The 20,544-nt window shown below is 34.7% G+C and overlaps 1 protein-coding gene across 16 annotated transcripts in view; it reads right to left on the reverse strand.

The window, feature by feature from the left end:
* TCF12 (transcription factor 12) overlaps positions 1–20,544 on the reverse strand; it is a 386,564-nt gene that overhangs the window by 99,511 nt on the left and 266,509 nt on the right. For all 16 annotated transcript variants that reach the window (XR_009601208.1, XM_042252404.2, XM_027971798.3 and 13 more), the window contains one exon: positions 16,340–16,404. Coding sequence is in view for 14 of the 16 variants with exons in the window: in XM_042252404.2 (XP_042108338.1) it covers positions 16,340–16,404 (65 nt within the window). In the remaining 2 variants the exon portion in view is untranslated. The remainder of the gene's footprint in view (positions 1–16,339; positions 16,405–20,544) is intronic.

Below are 20,544 nucleotides of genomic sequence, written 5' to 3' on the forward strand. Positions count from 1 at the left end.
TTATTGAATGCAATGGTTTTACCTGCCACTTTAGTTTCATTAAGATTATGGGGCATTCTAAACTGGATTTGCTGGAAGCTGAGGGAAATCACCTTGCTGATATTTCCAAAAGAAATGCTGCCCTCAAAGGCACTAGCAGAAGCCAAATCTCTGTTATGGTCCAAAGGGATACTCCCCCAAATGAGTTAGGAGTTCAGAAAAACCTCAGAAAAACTGGTTAGGAGAACTCAACATATGGCCTCAGAAAAGGAAAAACAAGTTTAGAAACTCAGTAATTGTTAGTCTGATAAAAAGAGAAAGCTCTGATTTGGACCAAAAAACAAACCAGTCCTAGTGGAGAATCTATTAATAAAATTCCCATTCTTTACCACTTTACATGCATTAAGTCAGTCTACTGACAAAATGATAGCATTCCTGAATCAATACTGGTAGGGAAATTCGAACACGTATTGAAATAAAATCACATAGATGAATGTTGGTAGTAATTTCTGGTCTCCAACCTCAGAGGGATCATCAATGCCACTTGGAAAGCTTTTCACTTGTCACTAGAGAGCTCATGAAATTAGAAGAAAATTTTAAAGTCTTTTATTTCAATCAAACAACAGATGCTCTAATCCCTCTAGCTTAAAATTTTCAGTAAAGCAAACGTCTAGCTTCTGCTTAAATACAGCCACTGACAGGGAAGTCATTATTTACCAAGGTTGAATATTCCATCCTCTATGACTGGGTTCTTTGGTAGCTCAGATGGTCAAGAATCTGCCTGCAAGGCAGGAGACCCAGGTTCAATCCCTGGCTCAGGAAGACCCCTGGAGAAGGGAATGGCTACCCACCCCAGCATTCTTGCCTGGAGAATTCCATAGACAGAGGAGCCTGATGGGCTAAAGTCCATGGGTTTGCAAAGAGTCAGACAGGATTGAGCAAATTTCATTTCATTTCATTCTAGGAGAACATTCCTTCTCATACTAAGTTAAAATCAGAATTACTTTGTCCAAAGTTTTAACCTTAAAAGTTACAGAACAAGCCAAATTATGCTAAAATATCCGAAGATGCTTTTCAAATTACTGGTGTCCTCTCTTAAAACTAAATAGCCTTCTGTCCTTCAATCATTCTCTATATGCTAGAGTTGCAAGTTACTTTAATATTTGCAAATTCTTCTCTGAATAGTGTTTACTTATGCTTATTTCGAAATAATTTGCTCAGAATGTATACAATATCAACTTCCTTGTTCTAAATATGTTCTAGTAATTTAGCCTAAAGCTAAGGTCCCTATAATTAGGTTTGTTGTTATGTTAAAAAACATCCAAAATGCTCTTTGAAACAACTAGCTTTAATTAATCCTCTAGGGAAAACAGTAGGCTTGGCTCTATATGTTTGGCTCCATAAGATTGGCTCTTTATGAAAACCCTGATTTGCTTCATTGTCAGAAATATATACCTGTGATGGAATATGGACTGGATAGAAAACATTTAACTTTTGTGGGCCATACTGTCTCTGTTCTAATTACTCAACTCCAGTTTAGAAGCCAAAAAGAAACCATAGCCAATGCACAGATGAATAAACATGGTATGTTCTGATAAAATCATTCACAAAAAACCAAAGTGGTAGAGATATTTGGCTGGAAGCTGTAGTTTGCAGACCCCTGGTCTAGAGCATACCTTTCTAGGTTATCTGATTCTCATTTTATGGGAGCTATTTTATAACTCTCTAAATTGTAGATAACTTGTAGCAATGAAAAATAATTCTTATATGTATATCTGAAAAAAATTCTGTCCAGTAAAGAGATGAAAAACATTTCTCCACCCTCAATAGCTCTACCACCCTCCTCCAAAGGAAAAAAAGTTTTTCCTCTATTTGAATATTAATTTCCATAATTTTATCAATGAATGTGTCTGTTTTTGGATTCTCCTTTGAACTGGTTCTAATACCTTACAGATTTCTTCACTGATGAGATAAAATCTGTATACCTGTTGATTTTTATATCTACAAAAAAGTCATGATTTTATTAAAAAAAAATTATCTCTATCTCTTAACACCTGCAATGTGCTGTTATGCAGCTGCCGCTGCCGCTGCTGAGTCGCTTCAGTCACGTCCGACTCTGTGCGACCCCAGAGACGGCAGCTCACCAGGCTCCCCCGTCCCTGGGATTCTCCAGGCAAGATCACTGGAGTGGGTTGCCATTTCCTTCTCCAGTGCATGAAAGTGAAAAGTGAAAGTGAAGTTGCTCAGTCCTGTCCAACTCTTCGAGACTCCATGGACTGCAGCCCACCAGGCTCCTCCGTCCATGGGATTTTCCAGGCAAGAGTACTGGAGTGGGGTGCCATTGCCTTCTCCAGTTATGTAACTAAGATCTATCTAAACTACCTATCCCACTGTTCTTGATATGTAGCCTAGAGTAATTCAAATAGTTTCCTTGTTGTCATTTTATAAATCCTCTTGTAAATCGTAAACCCACAGCTTAACTTTTCTAAGAAACATCTGTATTTTTTAAATCATGCCATGTGTCCAATCCCAAAACCTTAATCTTTGTTTAGGTATTCAAGCATCATCCTTTTAGTTTAAACATCTTACACCTTTTCCCTAAATAAACATTCCATTCAAGCCATGCTAAAATGCTACTGTTCTGAGAAAACACATTCTCTTCTTTTTTCATTCCAAATACATCTGTTCAAAAGGTATTCATTGAGAGCTTCTTGTTTATCAGGCACAGAGAGAGGACCTGGAAGTAATAAACAAGAAGCCACTGTCTGCCTTCACAAAGTGGATAGTTTTCCTGGGAGAAAATCAAGGAAAACAATACAATGTGTAGAATATTACTGTCTCTATTTTGTAAGTCATATTTTCTCTTTGCCCAAGATGTCTTCCTGTTAACCCTGTCAAATTTTATCCATCCAAGATCTTAAGAGTTTATACTTTCTTTGCAAAATCTTCTCTGTAGCAATATCACATTCCTTTCTTTCTCTTCTGAGTTCTAACTTATATCTATGCTACTTGAGATTTAATATGGATCTTCTAGTTAATTTTGTGTGTATACAGTTGGTCTTCTCAATTAGTTTGCAAGCTTCCTAAAGATTAATACCAATTCTTTTATTCTGTTGCCTGGCCCAGTTCCCTTCACATGAATAAATAAGCAAATAGTTATTGATAAGATTCTGTATCTTTTAAGCAAGTTTTGTAATGTGTGAAGTTGTCTTTTTTTTTTTGACATTTTTTAACCAAGTAAGAAAGAAGTGTGAGAAAAAAAAGATGAAGTATTTAAATTGTAAGTGAATTTGGTCTGCATAAAACAGAAGTGGTAATAAATTTTTGTGAATTGGAAATCTATAATTTCTAAGGACACAATAGTCCTTAGAGAATGAGAATATTTTTACAAAAAAAAAAAAAAAGATAAACACACATTGAAAAAAAAACTGGTCAATAAAATGTTAAAATACAATGAACACATTACCACTGTGGGACATAGATCGGTATAACAGGTCCTATTAAATCAGTGAAAACTCCCATTATTTGATTAAAAGCACATTTGAAATAAAGCAAATCATCTAAATACTTACGGAATTTATTTTAAATTCATAGAAATCTATAAAAGAACTACCCCAAACCAAACTATATCTAGAGATTAAACAATAACAAACTATATCTAGAGATTAAACAATTTAAGGACACTGAAATAATTTAAAATGCATTAAAAATTCCATCTCAACAACTTAAAAACCTAATTTTAAGAATAAAAGAAGGAGTTCAGGATTGTCATTGTTATTTAGTCACTGAGTCATGTCTGACTCTTTCGTGACCCCATGAACTATAGCCCTCCAGGCTCCTCTGTCCACAGGATTTCCCAGGCAAGAATACCGGAGTGGGTTGCCATTTCCTTCTTCAGGGGATCTTCCTGACCCAGGGATCGAAACTGGGTCTCCTACATTGCAGGTGGGTTCTTTACCAATCGGCCACGAGGGAAGCCAGAGTTCAGGATCCAACACCCCAAAATATGGTACTATGTGACATACTGAGTATTTTAAGCTTAGGAGTCTGGGAAACTGAAGCAGGAAGGTCATTCTGATGCCCTCCATCCTTAAACAGTCTCTCCTCATGTGAGATGTGTACTCCCTACAACCAGAGAAAAGAAGCATCCTTATGTCCAAAATATAGGGATGTCAAGAAGGATCCTAACAAACAGGCTTTACTAAGTTTCCCCCAGTTTACAATTACCTCATACTCCTTAATATATATCATATTAATCCGTAATTGCCTATGCTTCATCAAACCTAGCATGAAAAGAAAGTACACAGGTCTGTTTCTTTTAGTTTTCATCCCTTATGAAGGCTCCCATTTATGCAAAACTTATATTAAATAAATTTGTATGCTCTTCTCCTGTTAATCTTTGTCAGTTTGCTTTTCAGATCCAATCAGGAACCTTTAAGAGGATTGAAAGGAACTTTCCTCCCCTATAGAATTAAGACTTTAAAAAATATACTTATGGCTATCTTAGGCTAGATAATTACTCCATTCGTCTCATTCTTTAGTGATTTTCTATAACTATGCTGTCAGAAATCATTTCATCAAGTAACTGTTCAGTCTCCAAAACTGTCAGTTGTCATGGGCAAAGGAAACCTGTCCTTAAAAAAAAAAGTTATTGGGGAAGTGAGGGGAGGAAGGAAAAAAGAAAAAAGAAAGAAGTAGCTACAACACAGGTATCTTTTATATAACAGCTTGTAGTCATGTCACTAACTAAAATGATCCTATTCTTGAAATTACCATAGAATTACTGCTCTAGAAGGGACTGGAAATTTGTTTGACTGTAGTTAACCCTGTCATAAAAAGAAAAACTGTAGAAGCCTTGGAAAGCCTTATAGAGTTGTAGGAGTCCTTTTAACATCCTGGATACCCATCCTTTGTTAGATGTACAGTCTTCTTTTTTCAAACCTATGCTTTTTAAAAAGCAGAAGTCTTTAATTTTGATGATGTTTATCATTTTCTTTCTTTTGTAGTTTTCTGTGTATTCTATGGAATAAAGTTTTGCTTACTCCCTAATTGAAGAGAGATTCTCTTCTATTTTTCTCTTAAAGCTTTGTAATTTTAGCTTTTACATAGGTCTAGGTCCACCTTGTAAAACTTCTGCTTTTAGTGTAGGAAAAAGACTAACATTCGTAATTACCCATAGGAATATCCATTTGTTAGTGCATCCTTTTTAAAAAATATTCCCTTTTCCCATTGGAATACTTTGGCAAACACTGGTAAAAATCAAATGAACTGCGTTAAGTGTGGGTGCACTGCTGGGCTTTACTCTGCTCCAGTGTCACATTTCTCAGTCACAGCAGTATGGTGCTATTTAATTATGACAGCTTTGTGCTAAGTCTTATGTTAAATAGAGTCCAGCAGCATAAATTCTCCACCTTCTTTCTTTACTTCTCCACATTGCTTTGGGTACTCTAGGTCATTTGTATTTCCAAACAATTTAAAAATTAGCTTGTAAATACCTATGCAAACACAAAAAATCTTGGTGGGGTTTTCAGTTCAGTCCAGTTGCTCTGTCTTGTCTGACTCTTTGCGACCTCATGGACTGCAGCATGCCAGGCCTCCCTGTTCATCACCAACTCCTGGAGTTTACTCATACTCATGTCCATCAAGTAGGTGATGCCATCCAACCATCTCATCCTCTATCATCTCTTTCTACTCCTGCCTTCAATCTTTCCCAGCATCAGGGTCTCTTCAGTGCTTCGCATCAGGTGGCCAAAGTATTGGAGTCTCAGTTCCAACATCAGTCCTTCCAATGAATATTCAGGACTAATTTCTTTTAGGACAGACTGGTTGGCTCTCCTTGCAGTTCAAGGGACTCCCAAGAGTCTTCTCCAACACCACGGTTCAAAAGCATCAATTCTTCGGCACTCAGCTTTCTTTATAGTCCAACTCTCACATCCATACATGACTACTGGAAAAACCATAGCTTTGATTAGACGGACCTTTGTTGGCAAAGTAATGTCTCTGCTTTTGAATATGTTGTCTAGGTTGGTCATAACTTCCCTTCCAAGGAGTAAGTGTCTTTTAATTTCACGGCTGCAGTCACCATCTGTAGTGATTTTAGGGCCCCTCAAAAAAAAAGCCAGCCACTGTTTCCACATCTATTTGCCATGAAGTGATGGGACCAGATGCCATGATCTTAGTTTTCTGAATCTCAGCTTTAAGCCAACTTTTTCACTCTCCTCTTTCACCTTCATCAAGAGGCTCTTTAGTTCTTCTTCACTTTCTGCCATAAGGGTGGTGTCATCTGCATATCTGAGGTTACTGTTATTTCTCCCTGCAATCTTGATTCCAGCTTGTGTTTCATCCAGTCTGGCGTTTCTTAAACAGGGTGACAATATACAGCCTTGATGTACTCCTTTCCGTATGTGGAACCAGTCTGTTGTTCCATGTCCAGTTCTGGCTGTTGCTTCCTGACCTGCATACAGATTTCTCAAGAGGCAGGTCAGGTGGTCTGGTATTCCTATTTCTTAAAGAATCTTCCAGTTTGTGGTGATCACACAGTCAAAGGCTTTGGCACAGTCAATAAAGCAGAAACAGATGCTTTAACTGGGATTATATGCAATCTACACATCAATCTAAGAATTAACACTTTAAGAATATTGTCTTCCTATTCATGAACATGGTACATTTCTGCATTTGCTGAGGTCTTTAAAAATTTCTCCAAGCAGTGTTTAATAATTTGGCAGTTTTCAGTGGTCTTGTATATCTTTTAACATTTACTCCTAAAGTATTTAAATGAAGTTTCTTAGCTGGTACTGTAAATAACTAGTTTTTTTTTTTTTTTAACCAAAAACTAAGCTGTTTCTCACAATGAATAAAATGTTCAGATCTTAAGTGTCACTCAATCAATTCTGATGAATGCATATTAAGACACAAGATATTTCTATCACCTCAGAAATGTTACCATCACAGGAGAATTTCCAGTGGCAACCACTGATTTGATTTTTTTTTTTTTTTAATCAACACAGGAGTTTGCCTATTATTGTTGTTCATATAAATGGAGAGACAGCGTATTTTTAAGATTTGGTCTCTTTCACTCAGCGTAACATTATGAAATCATTGTTGTTGTGAGTTGCTCAGTTGTGTCCAATTCTTTGGGGACTGTAGCCCACCAGACTGCTCTGGCCATGGGATTTTCCAGGCAAGAACACTGGAGTGGGCTGCCATTTCCTCCTCCAGGGGATCTTCCTGACCCAGGGATCAAACCCATACCTCCTGTGTCTCCTCAACTGCAGGTGGATTCTTTACCTGCTGAGTCATTGGGGAAGTCTATGAAATCATTAGATCATTCCATTTTTTTTGTTGAATAGCACTCAATGTATGCACATAATACAGGTCATTTATCTACTCTCCTGTTGATCAACATCTGTGATGTTTCCAGTTTTTTAGGTTATAATGAATAAGCTGCCATGAATATTTTTTTTTTTTAGCTGCATCTTGTAGCATGCAGAGCTTCTCTTACCAAGGATCAAACCTGCACCTCCTGCAGTGGAAATATGGAATCTTAGCCATTATCAGGGAAGCCACTGCTATGAACATTTTTGATGAAAGCTTTTGATGAACAACTTTTTCTGGAAAAACGCCTGGGAACAAAACTGTTGAGTCATGGGGTAGTTGCATATTTAACTTTAAGAAACTGTCAAATAGTTTTTTTAAAGTCATAGCATTTTATAGTCCAATTAGCAATTTAAACTTAGCTTTAAATTTTTTTAGTTATTCTGTACAAGGTCCTAATGTATAGCAAAGGGAACTATATTCAATATCCTGTAACAAACCAAAATGGAAAACAATATAAAAAGAATGCAAATATGTCTATAACTGAGTCACTTTGTTATCAGAGACTGGCATAACATTTTAAGTCAATTATATTTCAATAAAAAAATTAAAAAAATAAACTTCAGCTATTCTGGTAGTTGTGTACTATCATGTCACTGTGGTTTTAATTTTCATGTGCCTGAAAGCTAGTAATATGGCGCATTTTTTAATGTGCTGATTGCTCATTTGTATATCCTTTGTAAGTGTCTACTCTGAAAATTAGATTGCTTCTTTCTTATTACTGAGTTATGAGGGATAATTATATAGTCTACACTTAAGTTCTTGTTGCTAATACTTTCTCTCATTCTGTGGCTTTTCTTTTCCTTTTCTTGATGGTGTTCTGGAAATAACACAAGTTTTAAATTTTAATTAAGTTCAATTCATCAATTTTCTTTCATGTTCTATACTTTCTGTATCTTCTGAAAAAAATTTTGTCTTGAAGTGATATATTAATCTATATTTTTCCCTTGCAGCTTTATTATTTTAGCTCATATTTAAGTCTATCTCAAATTTACATCTATGAAATAAGGTATGGCTTCCTTGGTGGTTCAGTGGTAAAGAAACCTCCTGCAATGCAGGAGATGTGGGTTCAATCCCTGGGTTGCGAAGATCCCCTGGAGAAGGAAATGGCCAGTCCACTCCAGTATTCTTGCCTAGGAAATCTCATGGTCAGGGGAACCTGGCAAACTACAGTCCATGGTGTTGCAAGAATTGGACATAATTTAACAACTAAAACAACAAAAGCAAATGAAATAAGAATTGAAGGGCTTCCCCCCTCAATATTGATATATAGTGTTCCAGCACAATATATTAAAAAGAGATGCTTCTTTTCTTACTGAATTGCTAGAATGCTCTTATCAAACATCATTTTCCATACAGGTATGGGTCTCTTTTTGGACTCTATATTCTGTTCCGTGATCTATTTGTCAGTCTTTATGTGAAAACTACACTATCTTGATTACTATTGCTTTACAGGAAGTCTTGGGCTCCCTTGTGGCTCAGCTGGTAAAGAATCCGCCTGCAATGTGGGAGACTGGGGTTCGATCCCTGGGTCGAGAAGATCCCCTGGAGAAGGGATAGGCTACCCACTCCAGTATTCTGGCCTGGAGAATTCCATGGACTATATAGTCCATGGGGTCGCAAAGAGTCGGACACGATGGAGCGACTTTCACTTCACAGGAAGTCTTAAAGCCAGGTAAGGTCCTTCCTCTTTTCTTCTTTTCAAAAACTATTCTGGCTCTTCTTAATCCTATACTTTTTCGAACCAACTTTTAAATAATCTTGTCAATATTTATAAGAGCCTACTGGGAGTCTGACTGGGAATGCATTAAATCTATAGCCCACTGGAACTAAAATCTAAATGATATTATCTTCCAATTCATAAACATGGTATACTTATTTAGATCTTCTTTGATTTCTATCAGCAATATTTTATAGTTTTTATTGCTGAAGCCTTATAATCTGTTAAATTTATCCCTCAGTATTTTATACTTTTTGATATAACTAAATACTGTTTTTTAAACTGAAGTATATTTGATTTACAGTGTTATGCCAATCTCTGCTGTGTAACACAGTGACTCAGTTACACACATATAGATTCTTTTTTAAATATTCTTTTCCTTTATAGCTTATCACAGGATATTGGATATAGTTCCCTGAGCTATATATTAGGACCCTGCTGTTTATCTATTCTAAATGTAACAGTTTGCATCTACCAACCCTAAATTTCCAGTCCATCTTTCTCCCCCTCTCCTCCCCCTGGCAATCACACTATTCTCTGGTGAGTCTTTTCCTGTTTCATAGATAGGTGCATTTGTGTCATATTTTAGATTCTCCATATAAGTGATATCATATGGTATTTGTCTTTCTCTTTCTGACTTACTTCACTTAGTATGATAATCTTTAGGTGCATCCATGTTGCTGCAAATGGCATTATTTCATTCTTTTTTATACTTAAGCAGTATTCCATAAATAGGAGGCACTTGCTGCTATGAATACAGAGGTGCATGTATCTTTCATTCTGACCAGTGTGAGGTGGTACTTCACTGAAGCTCTCATTTGCATTCCTCTAATAATTAGTGACGTTGAGCATCTTTTCATGTGCCTAGTGGGCATCTGTAAGTCTTCCCTGGAGGAATGTGTATTATGGTTTTCTGCTCATTTTTCAGTTGGGTTGTTTGTTTTTCTGTCACTGACTTGTTTGTATATTTTGGAGATTAAGCCCTTGTGTGTCAGATCATTTGCAAATATTTTTCTCCCATCCCATAGGTTGTCTTTTCATTTTTTCTTATAGGTTCCTTTGATGTACAAAAGCTTATAAGTTTGATTAGGTCCCATTTTAAACAATACTGCTTTGATAGTTTCATTTTCTAACTGTTCACTGTTAGCATATAGAAATCTAATCATTTTTTAGATTGGCTATGTAAGCTGTGACCTAGCTAAAAGTACATATCAGTTCTAGAAGTTTTCTTGATGATTCTTTATGACTTCTTATGTACACAGACATATCATCTGCCAATTCAGCTGAATTTATTCCTTTCCAACTTTTATCCCTTTTCTTATTACACTGACTAGAATACACAATCCAGGTAGTAAGAATATAAATTCTTACCTTGTTCCTAACAGGAAGAAAATGTTTAGTCTTTCACCTTTAAGCATGCTGTTACACTTAATAGCTAGAGATCTTCCCTGCGAGTCTTTTTATCAAACTGAGGAAGCACCTATCTGTGCTTAGTTTCCTGAGAGGTTTTATTATGAATATTTGATTTTGTTGAATACTTTTTAAAAATCTTTCAAAATATTTTTCTCCTTAGTTCTGTTAATGTGCTGAACTACAATGACTGATTTTCAATGTTGATTTTCCACAATTAAGCTACTTTTTCACCACTGGTACATACACCATGTGCATTTTGAGTACCAGGGTGCTGTTCATCTTATAAAATGAGGTGGAAAGTGTTCCCTTGTCATCTATTTTCTAAAACAGTTTGTGTATGATTGGCATTAATTCCCCTCCTAAGCATCTGAAAGAATTCACCAATGAAACTATATGACCCTCAAATTTTTTCTGTAAAAAAACTGAGATGAATTCACTTGCATTAATAGATATTCAGTTCAGTTCAGTTCAGTTCAGTTGCTCAGTTGTGTCTGACTCTTTGCAACCCCATGAACTGCAGCACACCAGGCCTCCCTGTCCATCACCAACTCCTGGAGTCCATTCAAATTCATGTCCATCGAGTCGGTAATGCCATACAGCCATCTCATCCTCTGTTGCAGAGCTATTCAAACTCTTGCTTCATCTTGTTCCCTTTCAGTAAGTAACTATTTCACCTAGGTTTCAAATTCATTAACTTATTCCCAACACTTCCTTATTATTCTCTTAATGTATATAAGACCTACAGTGATAATCTCTCTGCCACTTCAGATACTGGTAACTGGCTGTTCTTTCCCCACTTCCCCGTCCCCCTTTAATTAGTCTAGCTAGGAGATATTCATTTCATGGATCTTTTCAAATAACTAAATTTTGGCTTCATTAGCTTTTTCTATTATTTGTGTAATATTACACTGATTACTGCTCTTATTTGTACTGCTTTCTCCCTTCTTTTTCTAACTTCAAAGGGCAGAACTTTAGGTCATGCACTGTAACCTTCTTGAATACAAATATTCAGAGCTATACATTTTCTTCAAGGCAGTGCTTTAATTGCATTAACAAATTTTGTTATCTTATTTCATTATAATTTACTTAGGAATACTTTCTAAATTCCCTTCTGATTTCTTTTCAAAATTATGGGTTATTTAGACATGTCCATGTCTAAATGAAACAGCCCGTTTCATTCCAAATATTTGGCATTTTTCTAGGTATCTTACTGACTTCTAATTTAATTCTTCTGTGGTCAGAAAAAATAGTTTGTATGATTTTAAACTTTTTCAATTTATTGACATTGATTTAAAGATCAGCATACGGTTCAATCCTGTCAATTGTAACATCTACCCTTAAAAGGAATTTATATTCGTCAGTTGTTGGGAACAGAATTTTATAAGTATCAATTAGGTCAAAGTAGTTGACAGTGGTTCATTTAGTTCTATGTCTTTACTAAGTTTCTGTCAATTATTCTGTCAATTTCTGAGACAGAGGTATTAAAATCTTCAACTATGATAATTAATCTCTCTCTTTAATTATACCAATTTTTGTTTCCTTCATTTTGAAGCTCTGTTATTAGATGTATACACAGTTTATCATTATTTCTTTATGTACTGACTCATCATTTTATTATAATCAAATGTGGTATATAATGAGATTGACTATAATGGAAAAAGAAAATGGTAAAGAAACAAACAGTATGGGTAAATTTCTAAATAACTGTTTACTGAGATTTGAAAGTTAATTGCTATTTTTTCAACGGTAAATAACTCTGATGAAAATAAAATCTCTTGGGGAAAAATACAAGACACTGCCTCTTCTAGGCTAAGCACTTTAAATTAATACTTGTTTAAGAGGAATCAATGACAAACAGTCATAATCATAAAAGGAATTTTTCATTTCATGGTGGCAGTTATTAAAATATTATATCAATTGACAGTTAATTTTTATAATTGATTTTTATTGGAATATAGTTGGATTTACAATCTTGGGTTAGTTTCAGGTATACAGCAAAGTGAATCAGTTATACATAAACATATATCTACTCTTTTTTATATTCTTTTCCCATATAGGTCATTATATAGTACTCAGTAGAGTCCCCTATGCTATAGGTCCTTATTAGTTATCTATATACAGTAGTGTGTATATCTCAATACCAATCTCCCAATTTGTTGCCCCTATTACCTACTGTTAATAAAGATGTTGGCTTCTATGCTCTGTGTTAAATTAAAAAAAAAATTCAATTGCAGAATGATCTATCAATGTTTCCAGTAATACTGCAACACCAGTTTCCTTTTAATGGCTCATCAGTTATGCAATTGCCGTGAAGGTAATATGAGCAGACTCATTTAGCAACATATTATTACATCATCTTTACATGAAGTAAGGCCCATCAGGCACTATTAAATTAGCCTGAATTTTTTAGTATGTCAGCAGCATTTTATGTACATTAATAGCAAAGTTAATGTTCCTTGGGGATTTTGTTGAGGAAAAATGGCTTCAAAGTGGTGTTTAAGATATATTTGTGTCATATTTTGTAGCCACTATTTATATTTTCCTCTATTCATTGTGTGATTAAGATTATTATGTTGCTTGTGAACAGGTAACACAAAATGGCAGCCAATTGTTTTCATGTATTTTTTTTCTTTTACCCATTATAGTAAGTACTGTTTGAAATACAGGGTTTTTTTTTTTTTTTTTGAATGGGAGTGATACACTTTTTTAAACTCTTGAATTTTCTGAATTTACTACTTAGGCCTCAAATCAGCTGGTGTGATCCACGGTAATTTCTCCCAGCAACTGTAGCATAGTCAGAGCTAAGTAACAGTAATAAATAGCAAAGCCATTGTTCCATTCACAGTAAGGAAACCTTTTACTTAGAGACCTCCAGACTTCACTGATGTTATTTACTCTTGTTGCAGTATTATCTTTTCTACTCTGTGCTCAATTTTGGGCTCCTTTTGGGGCTCTGGCATTGCTTCTGTGAATTCTTCAAAAGCAAATATTTTCCTGACTTGAATATCTATAAAACTTCCTGATTCAGCAATATCATTATTTTATATTATATATATTCCCATAACCTCATTCTCTTTTCCATGGGCCAGCCTGATCTCTCCAACATAGGATAATTATTAAACAATGATCTTGTAGTTCCTTTCTTAATACTCCATATATGCTTACATTTGGGGTATACAAAGGAACTGGGGTTCTCAAAGCATAATCCACAGTTCATGGGAATTAAAATCACCTGATGCATGTATTAAAAATACAAGTTCTCAGGCCCCTCCTTCACCAAACAAATTAAAATGAGAGGGAAGTAAGGAATTCTACAGTATCAAGCATGAGTTTAGAAGGCCTACCACTTGCTAAATGTATGGCTCTGAGGAAATTACAAAATACCTATGGAGAGCACTCAATTCTAACCTGCAAAATGGATGCTGTTAAAAGAATTAAACAAGGGAGTTCTCTGGTCGCCTAGTGATTAGGCTTTCACTGCCAAGCTGGCCTGGGTTCAATCCCTGGTTGGGGAACTACAGAAAAAAACAGAGGGGCATTAAATGTGTAATTCAATGCCTGGCCCAGTTAGTGCTCAGTAAATGATAACAATTGTTATTAGAATGCTACGCATCTAGGTTTAAGTAATTGTTTTGATATGAGAATTAAATCTGATATAACACATTAATCATTGGTAAAAAGTTAAGATTCATTTTTGCAAAACTGGAGAATTACATAAATGGAGCTAACCATTGATTCTAACTAAACAGTGATACCTTTGGTAAGGGAGTATTAAAAAAAGTAAGTGAAAACTCATTAATATAAGCATTAACAATAATTTAATAGTTGTAGTTTCAAAGCGTTTACAATAGTTTTTATTCTCAAGTTTACAAGTAGTGTTAACATTAGACAAATGGTTCTCAATCTTCTTGGTCTCTTAAAAATAATATTAAGGACTCAGAATAGCTATTTTTGGTGGGTTATATGAATTGAAAACATTTTAAAAGGTACATTCATTTTGCAAAATATTTTCATTTTCAAATGCATGCAGTTTAGCCTTCTGAGACTTACATACATAGGGGAAAAAATGTTAATTCTGTTTTCCAAATGAAGAAGGCAATGCAGAGATTGTATTTAAGGTTAAATGACTTGTCTTAGAACCACAGGTCAGTAACTCAGAGATGAGATTTGAACCTAGGTATTCTGATTCTGAATGGCACAATTATGGGATAGTTACTAAATGAAGTAGTATCAGGAAGATCTCCTGGAGAAGGGAATGGCAAACCACTCCAGTATTCTTGCCTGGAGAATTACATGGACAGAGCCTGGCGGGCTACAAACCATGGGTCTCAAATAGCTGGACACAAACTGAACGACTTAACACTTTCACTTTACTTTTCATTGTCACTGTGACAGTTAAGTGCCCATGTCTAAAGTTAAGGTGGGTCTTATGAAAGGCATGCAGACAGCAGAACACACTTAAATGTATTCTGCCTTTCCTTTGTATGCTTTCTGGCTTGATTCTGATGGGAATCTGCAGGCAAACTGTGTATTCAGGATTCTCAGTGTAAAGATGTGGGGAAAAAATGCAGAGGAAATGGCCATTAGTAGAAATGCAACATGTTAAGGAATATAAAGAGTTGAAAGAACATTTCCAAGTCAAAGAGACTGGAGGAAACTCTAAAAATGGTTTCACTGCAGATTTGCAAGGAGGTCTTTCCAAGAATTTGTCCTCAGCAGGAAATCCTTTGTGTCTTGTCACTTTAGCAAAGCTATGTTATAACTAGCAGAGCTATATTATAACTACCCTTAAACCAGGCACCTGTCATGCTCTGCTTATCTTTGGCCCAAGCAGTTTTCACATCTTTGGATCATAAAATACCTTGCCTCACCTGCGATGACGAAATGAAGAATAAGTAACAGATGACCATCAGACCTCCTCCCTAGCTTCTCCTTTAGTAATCTCATGGACAAACTCTATGAACAAACTTGTGAACAGGATAACATCTAAGGGACTTCCCTAGGAGTACAGTGGTTAAGATTCCATGCTCCCATTGCAGGGGGCAGGTGTTCGACCTCTGGTCAGGGAATTAATATCTCACATGATGTCCTGCGACCAAAAAAAAAAAAAAAAAAAAAGACTGCCTCTAAAGAAAGATCACAAGAAGTCAACAAGACTACATGCAGTGGAGAATGGCAATGACTCTGATTCCTCATCTCAATGATTAACTGAAATTAACCGACCCCTTCTTCCCCCTTTATAAACCGTCATGGTTGAGCATCTTCGGAATTGGTTTTGGCAGGGAGATTCAAGTCTGTCTTCTCCCCAGACTGTCACCTTTCTGATCAAAAGCAACTTTCCTTTCTACCAACACCTGCTCCTCAGGTATTGATTTTCAAGTAGCAAACAGTTGGACCCGAGTTTAGTAACAGATTATGATGAAAATTAGTTAAGTTTAACATTAGTAAGTTTAACACAAGATAGTCAAGCCTCACAGAGCAATTTCATGTTCTTCTTGTAGTTTACCAGCAACACTGTTCTTTTTATGAGGAAATAAACAGACATCATTTTCAGAAATCAGCATTTTGTTAGATGGTAGGAAGGTAACTGGTACTTTGCCTCCAGTTAAAATGGAGGTGAGTTATGAAATTCTTTTGATGATAGAGAAATACAGTTTGGTGAACCATGGAATGGAAACCATTTCAAACAGAGGAGCAGAAAGAAAATGTTTAACTACTAAAACCCCACTACATTTAGTCACAAATTAAATGCATAAAAAGAGTGAAATAAACTGGATAAATTTCTACTTCCTCTGTTAATGTCTATTTATATGTTAAGAAATTATCTCACTGATTTTGTATTTATTAACTTACTTGACAGCCTGGTAATCCAGTATCTCTGCTGTACAAGGAAAATGAGCCTCTCTCTGACGTTTTTCCTGTAAAACAAAGAAAGAAACTTTTTATATAAAAATCTTCGATGACTGATACACAATCAATTCAACTTCTAGAACATTTATGAGGACAAATGATAAACAAGAATATAAAACCCAATAAACAAAATATGAATAGCTTACTGCCGTTTCAGTCATGTGACAAAACGAAAAAAAAAATTCAAAAGAATGGGTATCTATACAGCCAACACTGTGATCCACATACCTACAAGTGAGCATAACGTTTTCCCATACTTGCTTCAGATTCAACATCTTCCCCCACTCTCCAAAATTAAAACATTATCACTATAGTGCACATCTTACCCCCAGACTCAAAGGTAACCACTACCACAAAATTGGTATATTATTCCCATGTATATTTTGAATCTATTAGCATTTATTTATGTACTCAAACAATACACATTACCATCTGTGTTTAATACATTTAAACAGATGGGATTACATGGTACATAACCTGAGATATACATTAAAGATAAGACATCTAGTTCATTAATTTTTGCTGCTATAAAATGTCCCAATATACAAATAAAAAGCACAGTTGATCTATTTTCCTACTGAAAAACAGAAAAATAGTTTCTATTTTTTCTGTTGTTATCATGAAGAGTGCTTAAATAAATATCCTTGTACATATTGTATACATACAGAAGAGTTTCTCAGGATAGACACAAATAAGTGGAACTGCTGGATTAAAGGATGAACACATTCAACTATGCATTATACCTTTCTCTGAAGTTTTCATGCAGATGTATACCCTTCGCAGAAAAGAATAAGAATTCCTGTTGGGATTATATCTGCAGTTCCAAAGCTGATGGCCAAGTGTCAGGAATGGTATAGGCCAGCTCTAGAGGGAGAGCAGATGTCCCAAAGTGCTGACAACTGACAGCAGTGCTAATTTGCTTTTTAATACACAGGAGCTTAGTAGGTTTAGTAAAGTGAATTTTCAATTAACGTATAGTTTTAAACCAAATGGTCTCTCACAAATAGACACATTGCTTAAAAAGATTTCTGCAAGGATCACAATTTGATGTTAATATCAAAGATGGCAATACAAATAAACAATGATAATGGAAGAGCTGATTCTTTTTCTCTGTTTCAAAGTATAAAAAAAATTAAATCTGACAAGTTACCCAAAATATTTAAAGTTACTGAGGCTATATGAACTTCACCATAACTGTACACTACACAATGAGATATTGGCTCATGATTATATAAAACTATAGTTTATTAATTAAAAAAAACTCCACACGTAGTTGACATGCTCAAAATTGTTTACTGATATGGTACACAATTTTTAAAAAACTTAAGAGATGTATGTATTCATATTTGATCATTTTCACTGATGTATGCATGCTACTGACATACTCAACTGGCCAACCGATACAGAAATCTTAGAACTCTGAACTTGGCATCTACTGAACCTTTAGATACACAAAACAATTCTTGTAATAACAAAGCAAGTTACTAGAAAATACTTTAATAATTAAGGATATAATTTGTGAGCCCATTAGAATATGTCTTAAGACACACTCACTGTTTACTACTGATGAAGCACCTATTACAGGCCAACACATAAAAATTATGTGATTTATGAAAACAGGTTAATTAGTGTGGTTTATTTGCCTCATTCTCACCAGCAAGTAATATGCTCTATATAAAGAATTTTAATTGGCAAAATATATGAAATTAAAAATGAAAACATCTGTAACTCTTTAAATATATCCTTTACAAGTAAGACTACTTATACAAGTCAAGATAATATTTTGCAGTTTTGGATTCTACATTTCAGCTCTTGTAACCTGCTTCACGAAATTCTTAAAGGATCATATATTTTCAAGTCTGACACACACCCTTCCCTGTTCAACCAAGATGATATCATATACCTAGCAGGACAGAACTGGGAGACAGTAACATTTAAAACCAATACCATAAAGTTTAAAAAAAAAAAAAAAGACTGTTCCAATGACTTGTCATTCATGACAATACACTATCAACTTATTATTAGTTGAAATATTCACTAAGTCCTTTTTACCTTGCAAATTCTTCCTTATACATTATTTCAAACAGTAAAGACTTTAAACAACAGCTGTTATACTTTCACTCAACTGTACTAGTAAGGATTTTTTTTTTTTTTTTTCAAATTGTTGAGGTGGACAAGGAAACAGAATGAGAGATACTAGGTCTTTTTTTAAAAATAAAGTACAGATTTCAAATGCAATCTTAATATCTGTGTGGAAGCTACCCATTAGATAAAGACTGTTTAAAAATAATGTCAAGTTTTAAAATTTACTTCCTGTACCTATTTAAATTTCTAAACTTCTTTCTTTCACAGAGGATATTCAAACCAGAGAGAATGAAAGTCATTTAATATTAGCCCATAACATTTCAAAGTAAAGTCTCCTCTAAATAGGAAGTTGGGAGCTTGTTTTTAAAATGACACTTATCCTATTCAAATGAGGTTCAAAATGTAAATACATTTTTAGCTCACCTTTAACTTGTTAAAACTATTTAATTCTTAGGGACTTTAGAAATCTGGGTACTCCTGAAATATAACAACACATATCATGTCTGAGATTTAAAAGGCAATAATCTTTAATTCTTACAAAATTACTTTTCACAAGAACACTCTTCATGAATAAAATGAATCTTGTCTTTTTTTATCTTATCTTAGATGTCTGATAAAGAACAAAAACTTCTGAATACAATTTAACAACTACTAGTAACAACATATATCTCATTTCCTTTGAAATACCTATTAAAAATATCACCAAGATTTTACTGAGATATTCTAGTAGAGGGGTTTATTTGTGTGTAGGTATGTATGAACCACGGGCCTCTTTGGCATAACTATTCTTCATTTTTTAAAAAAAATAATGCCACTCTTCTCACTTTTTTTTATCATAGTCTATTATTTTTTAAATTTATTTATTTTAATTGGAGGCTAATTACTTTACAATACTGTAATGGTTTTGCCATACATTGACATGAATCAGCCATGGGTGTACATGTGATCCCCATTTTGAACCCAGAACTACTCTTCAGAATAATGTTTTTAAAAGTACAAAGCAAGATATATACTATTAAAAGTAATCGAGTAAGTTATTAAAATAGTAAACAAATGTGCTGCACAGTAATACCTTATTAACACATTAAGTACATGATCTAGAAGTAGGCCTATTAACAACGGTAATTTCAAATCACAAATGACAATTTAAGATATCTGCAACAACTATATTATGCTATGAGAATATCTGTCCTTTTGGTGACAAAAATCATAAATACTATCAGGTTTGTTTTGCTACCCTCATTCAAGGAAATTCCTCATTTAAGGAAATGCTAAATTTCACTTGGAGACTGGGAAAATAACAATTCTTTTCCTGTCCAAGTTCACGGATTTTGTTTCCATTTTGAGAGTCTCTGGACTCATTTTAAGAACCCCAACACTAGTGGAAGAAAAACATATTATTGGAAGATATACATTTATATATATATTTGTATATCGAGGCCAACACATATTTCATAAATATTTTGTGTGCAAAAGCTTTTTATTTAGACTTGCACGGTATATTATACATTAATCAGCCTCAGTATTTTCTGACCCCAAACAGAAATGTTCAAGACATGACAGATTTTGAATAATTTGGATAGGATTTATAACTACTGTTCAAGAAAAAGCAAATTACTGATTCAAGAAATTTTACCCAGGTGTTTGTGAAAGATATATAAACTATTAGAAAGAAATCATTACTGTAACAAATTTTCTTGGATTAAAAAAAAAAAAAGATTCTAAGTCATCTTGTTCCCTAGGAATAACATACATGTTTTAACAGTGAGCTGAAACTCTCCGCTGCTTGCCTGAACTCCAGAAACACAAACTAATGTTAATATTAGTTTATAAAGAACTCTTCAAAAGATCGTTTCACCTACATTCTTTTGGCACAGGACATAATCAGCAGTCAAGCTGAGGCTGAGAACTGACAGGCAAGTTTACCTTTCTATTCCTCCCCAGCCCAAGCACAAATATGCAGGAGTTGACTAGATAGAAGAATCTGAGTTTGATTAATTCCATCAAACATTTATGGGTTAATCACTCTGAGAGACAGCCTGTGCCCTTAATAGGTATCAACA

This window comes from Ovis aries, chromosome 7 (genome assembly GCF_016772045.2).
Source record: "Ovis aries strain OAR_USU_Benz2616 breed Rambouillet chromosome 7, ARS-UI_Ramb_v3.0, whole genome shotgun sequence".
Lineage (NCBI taxonomy): Eukaryota > Metazoa > Chordata > Mammalia > Artiodactyla > Bovidae > Ovis > Ovis aries.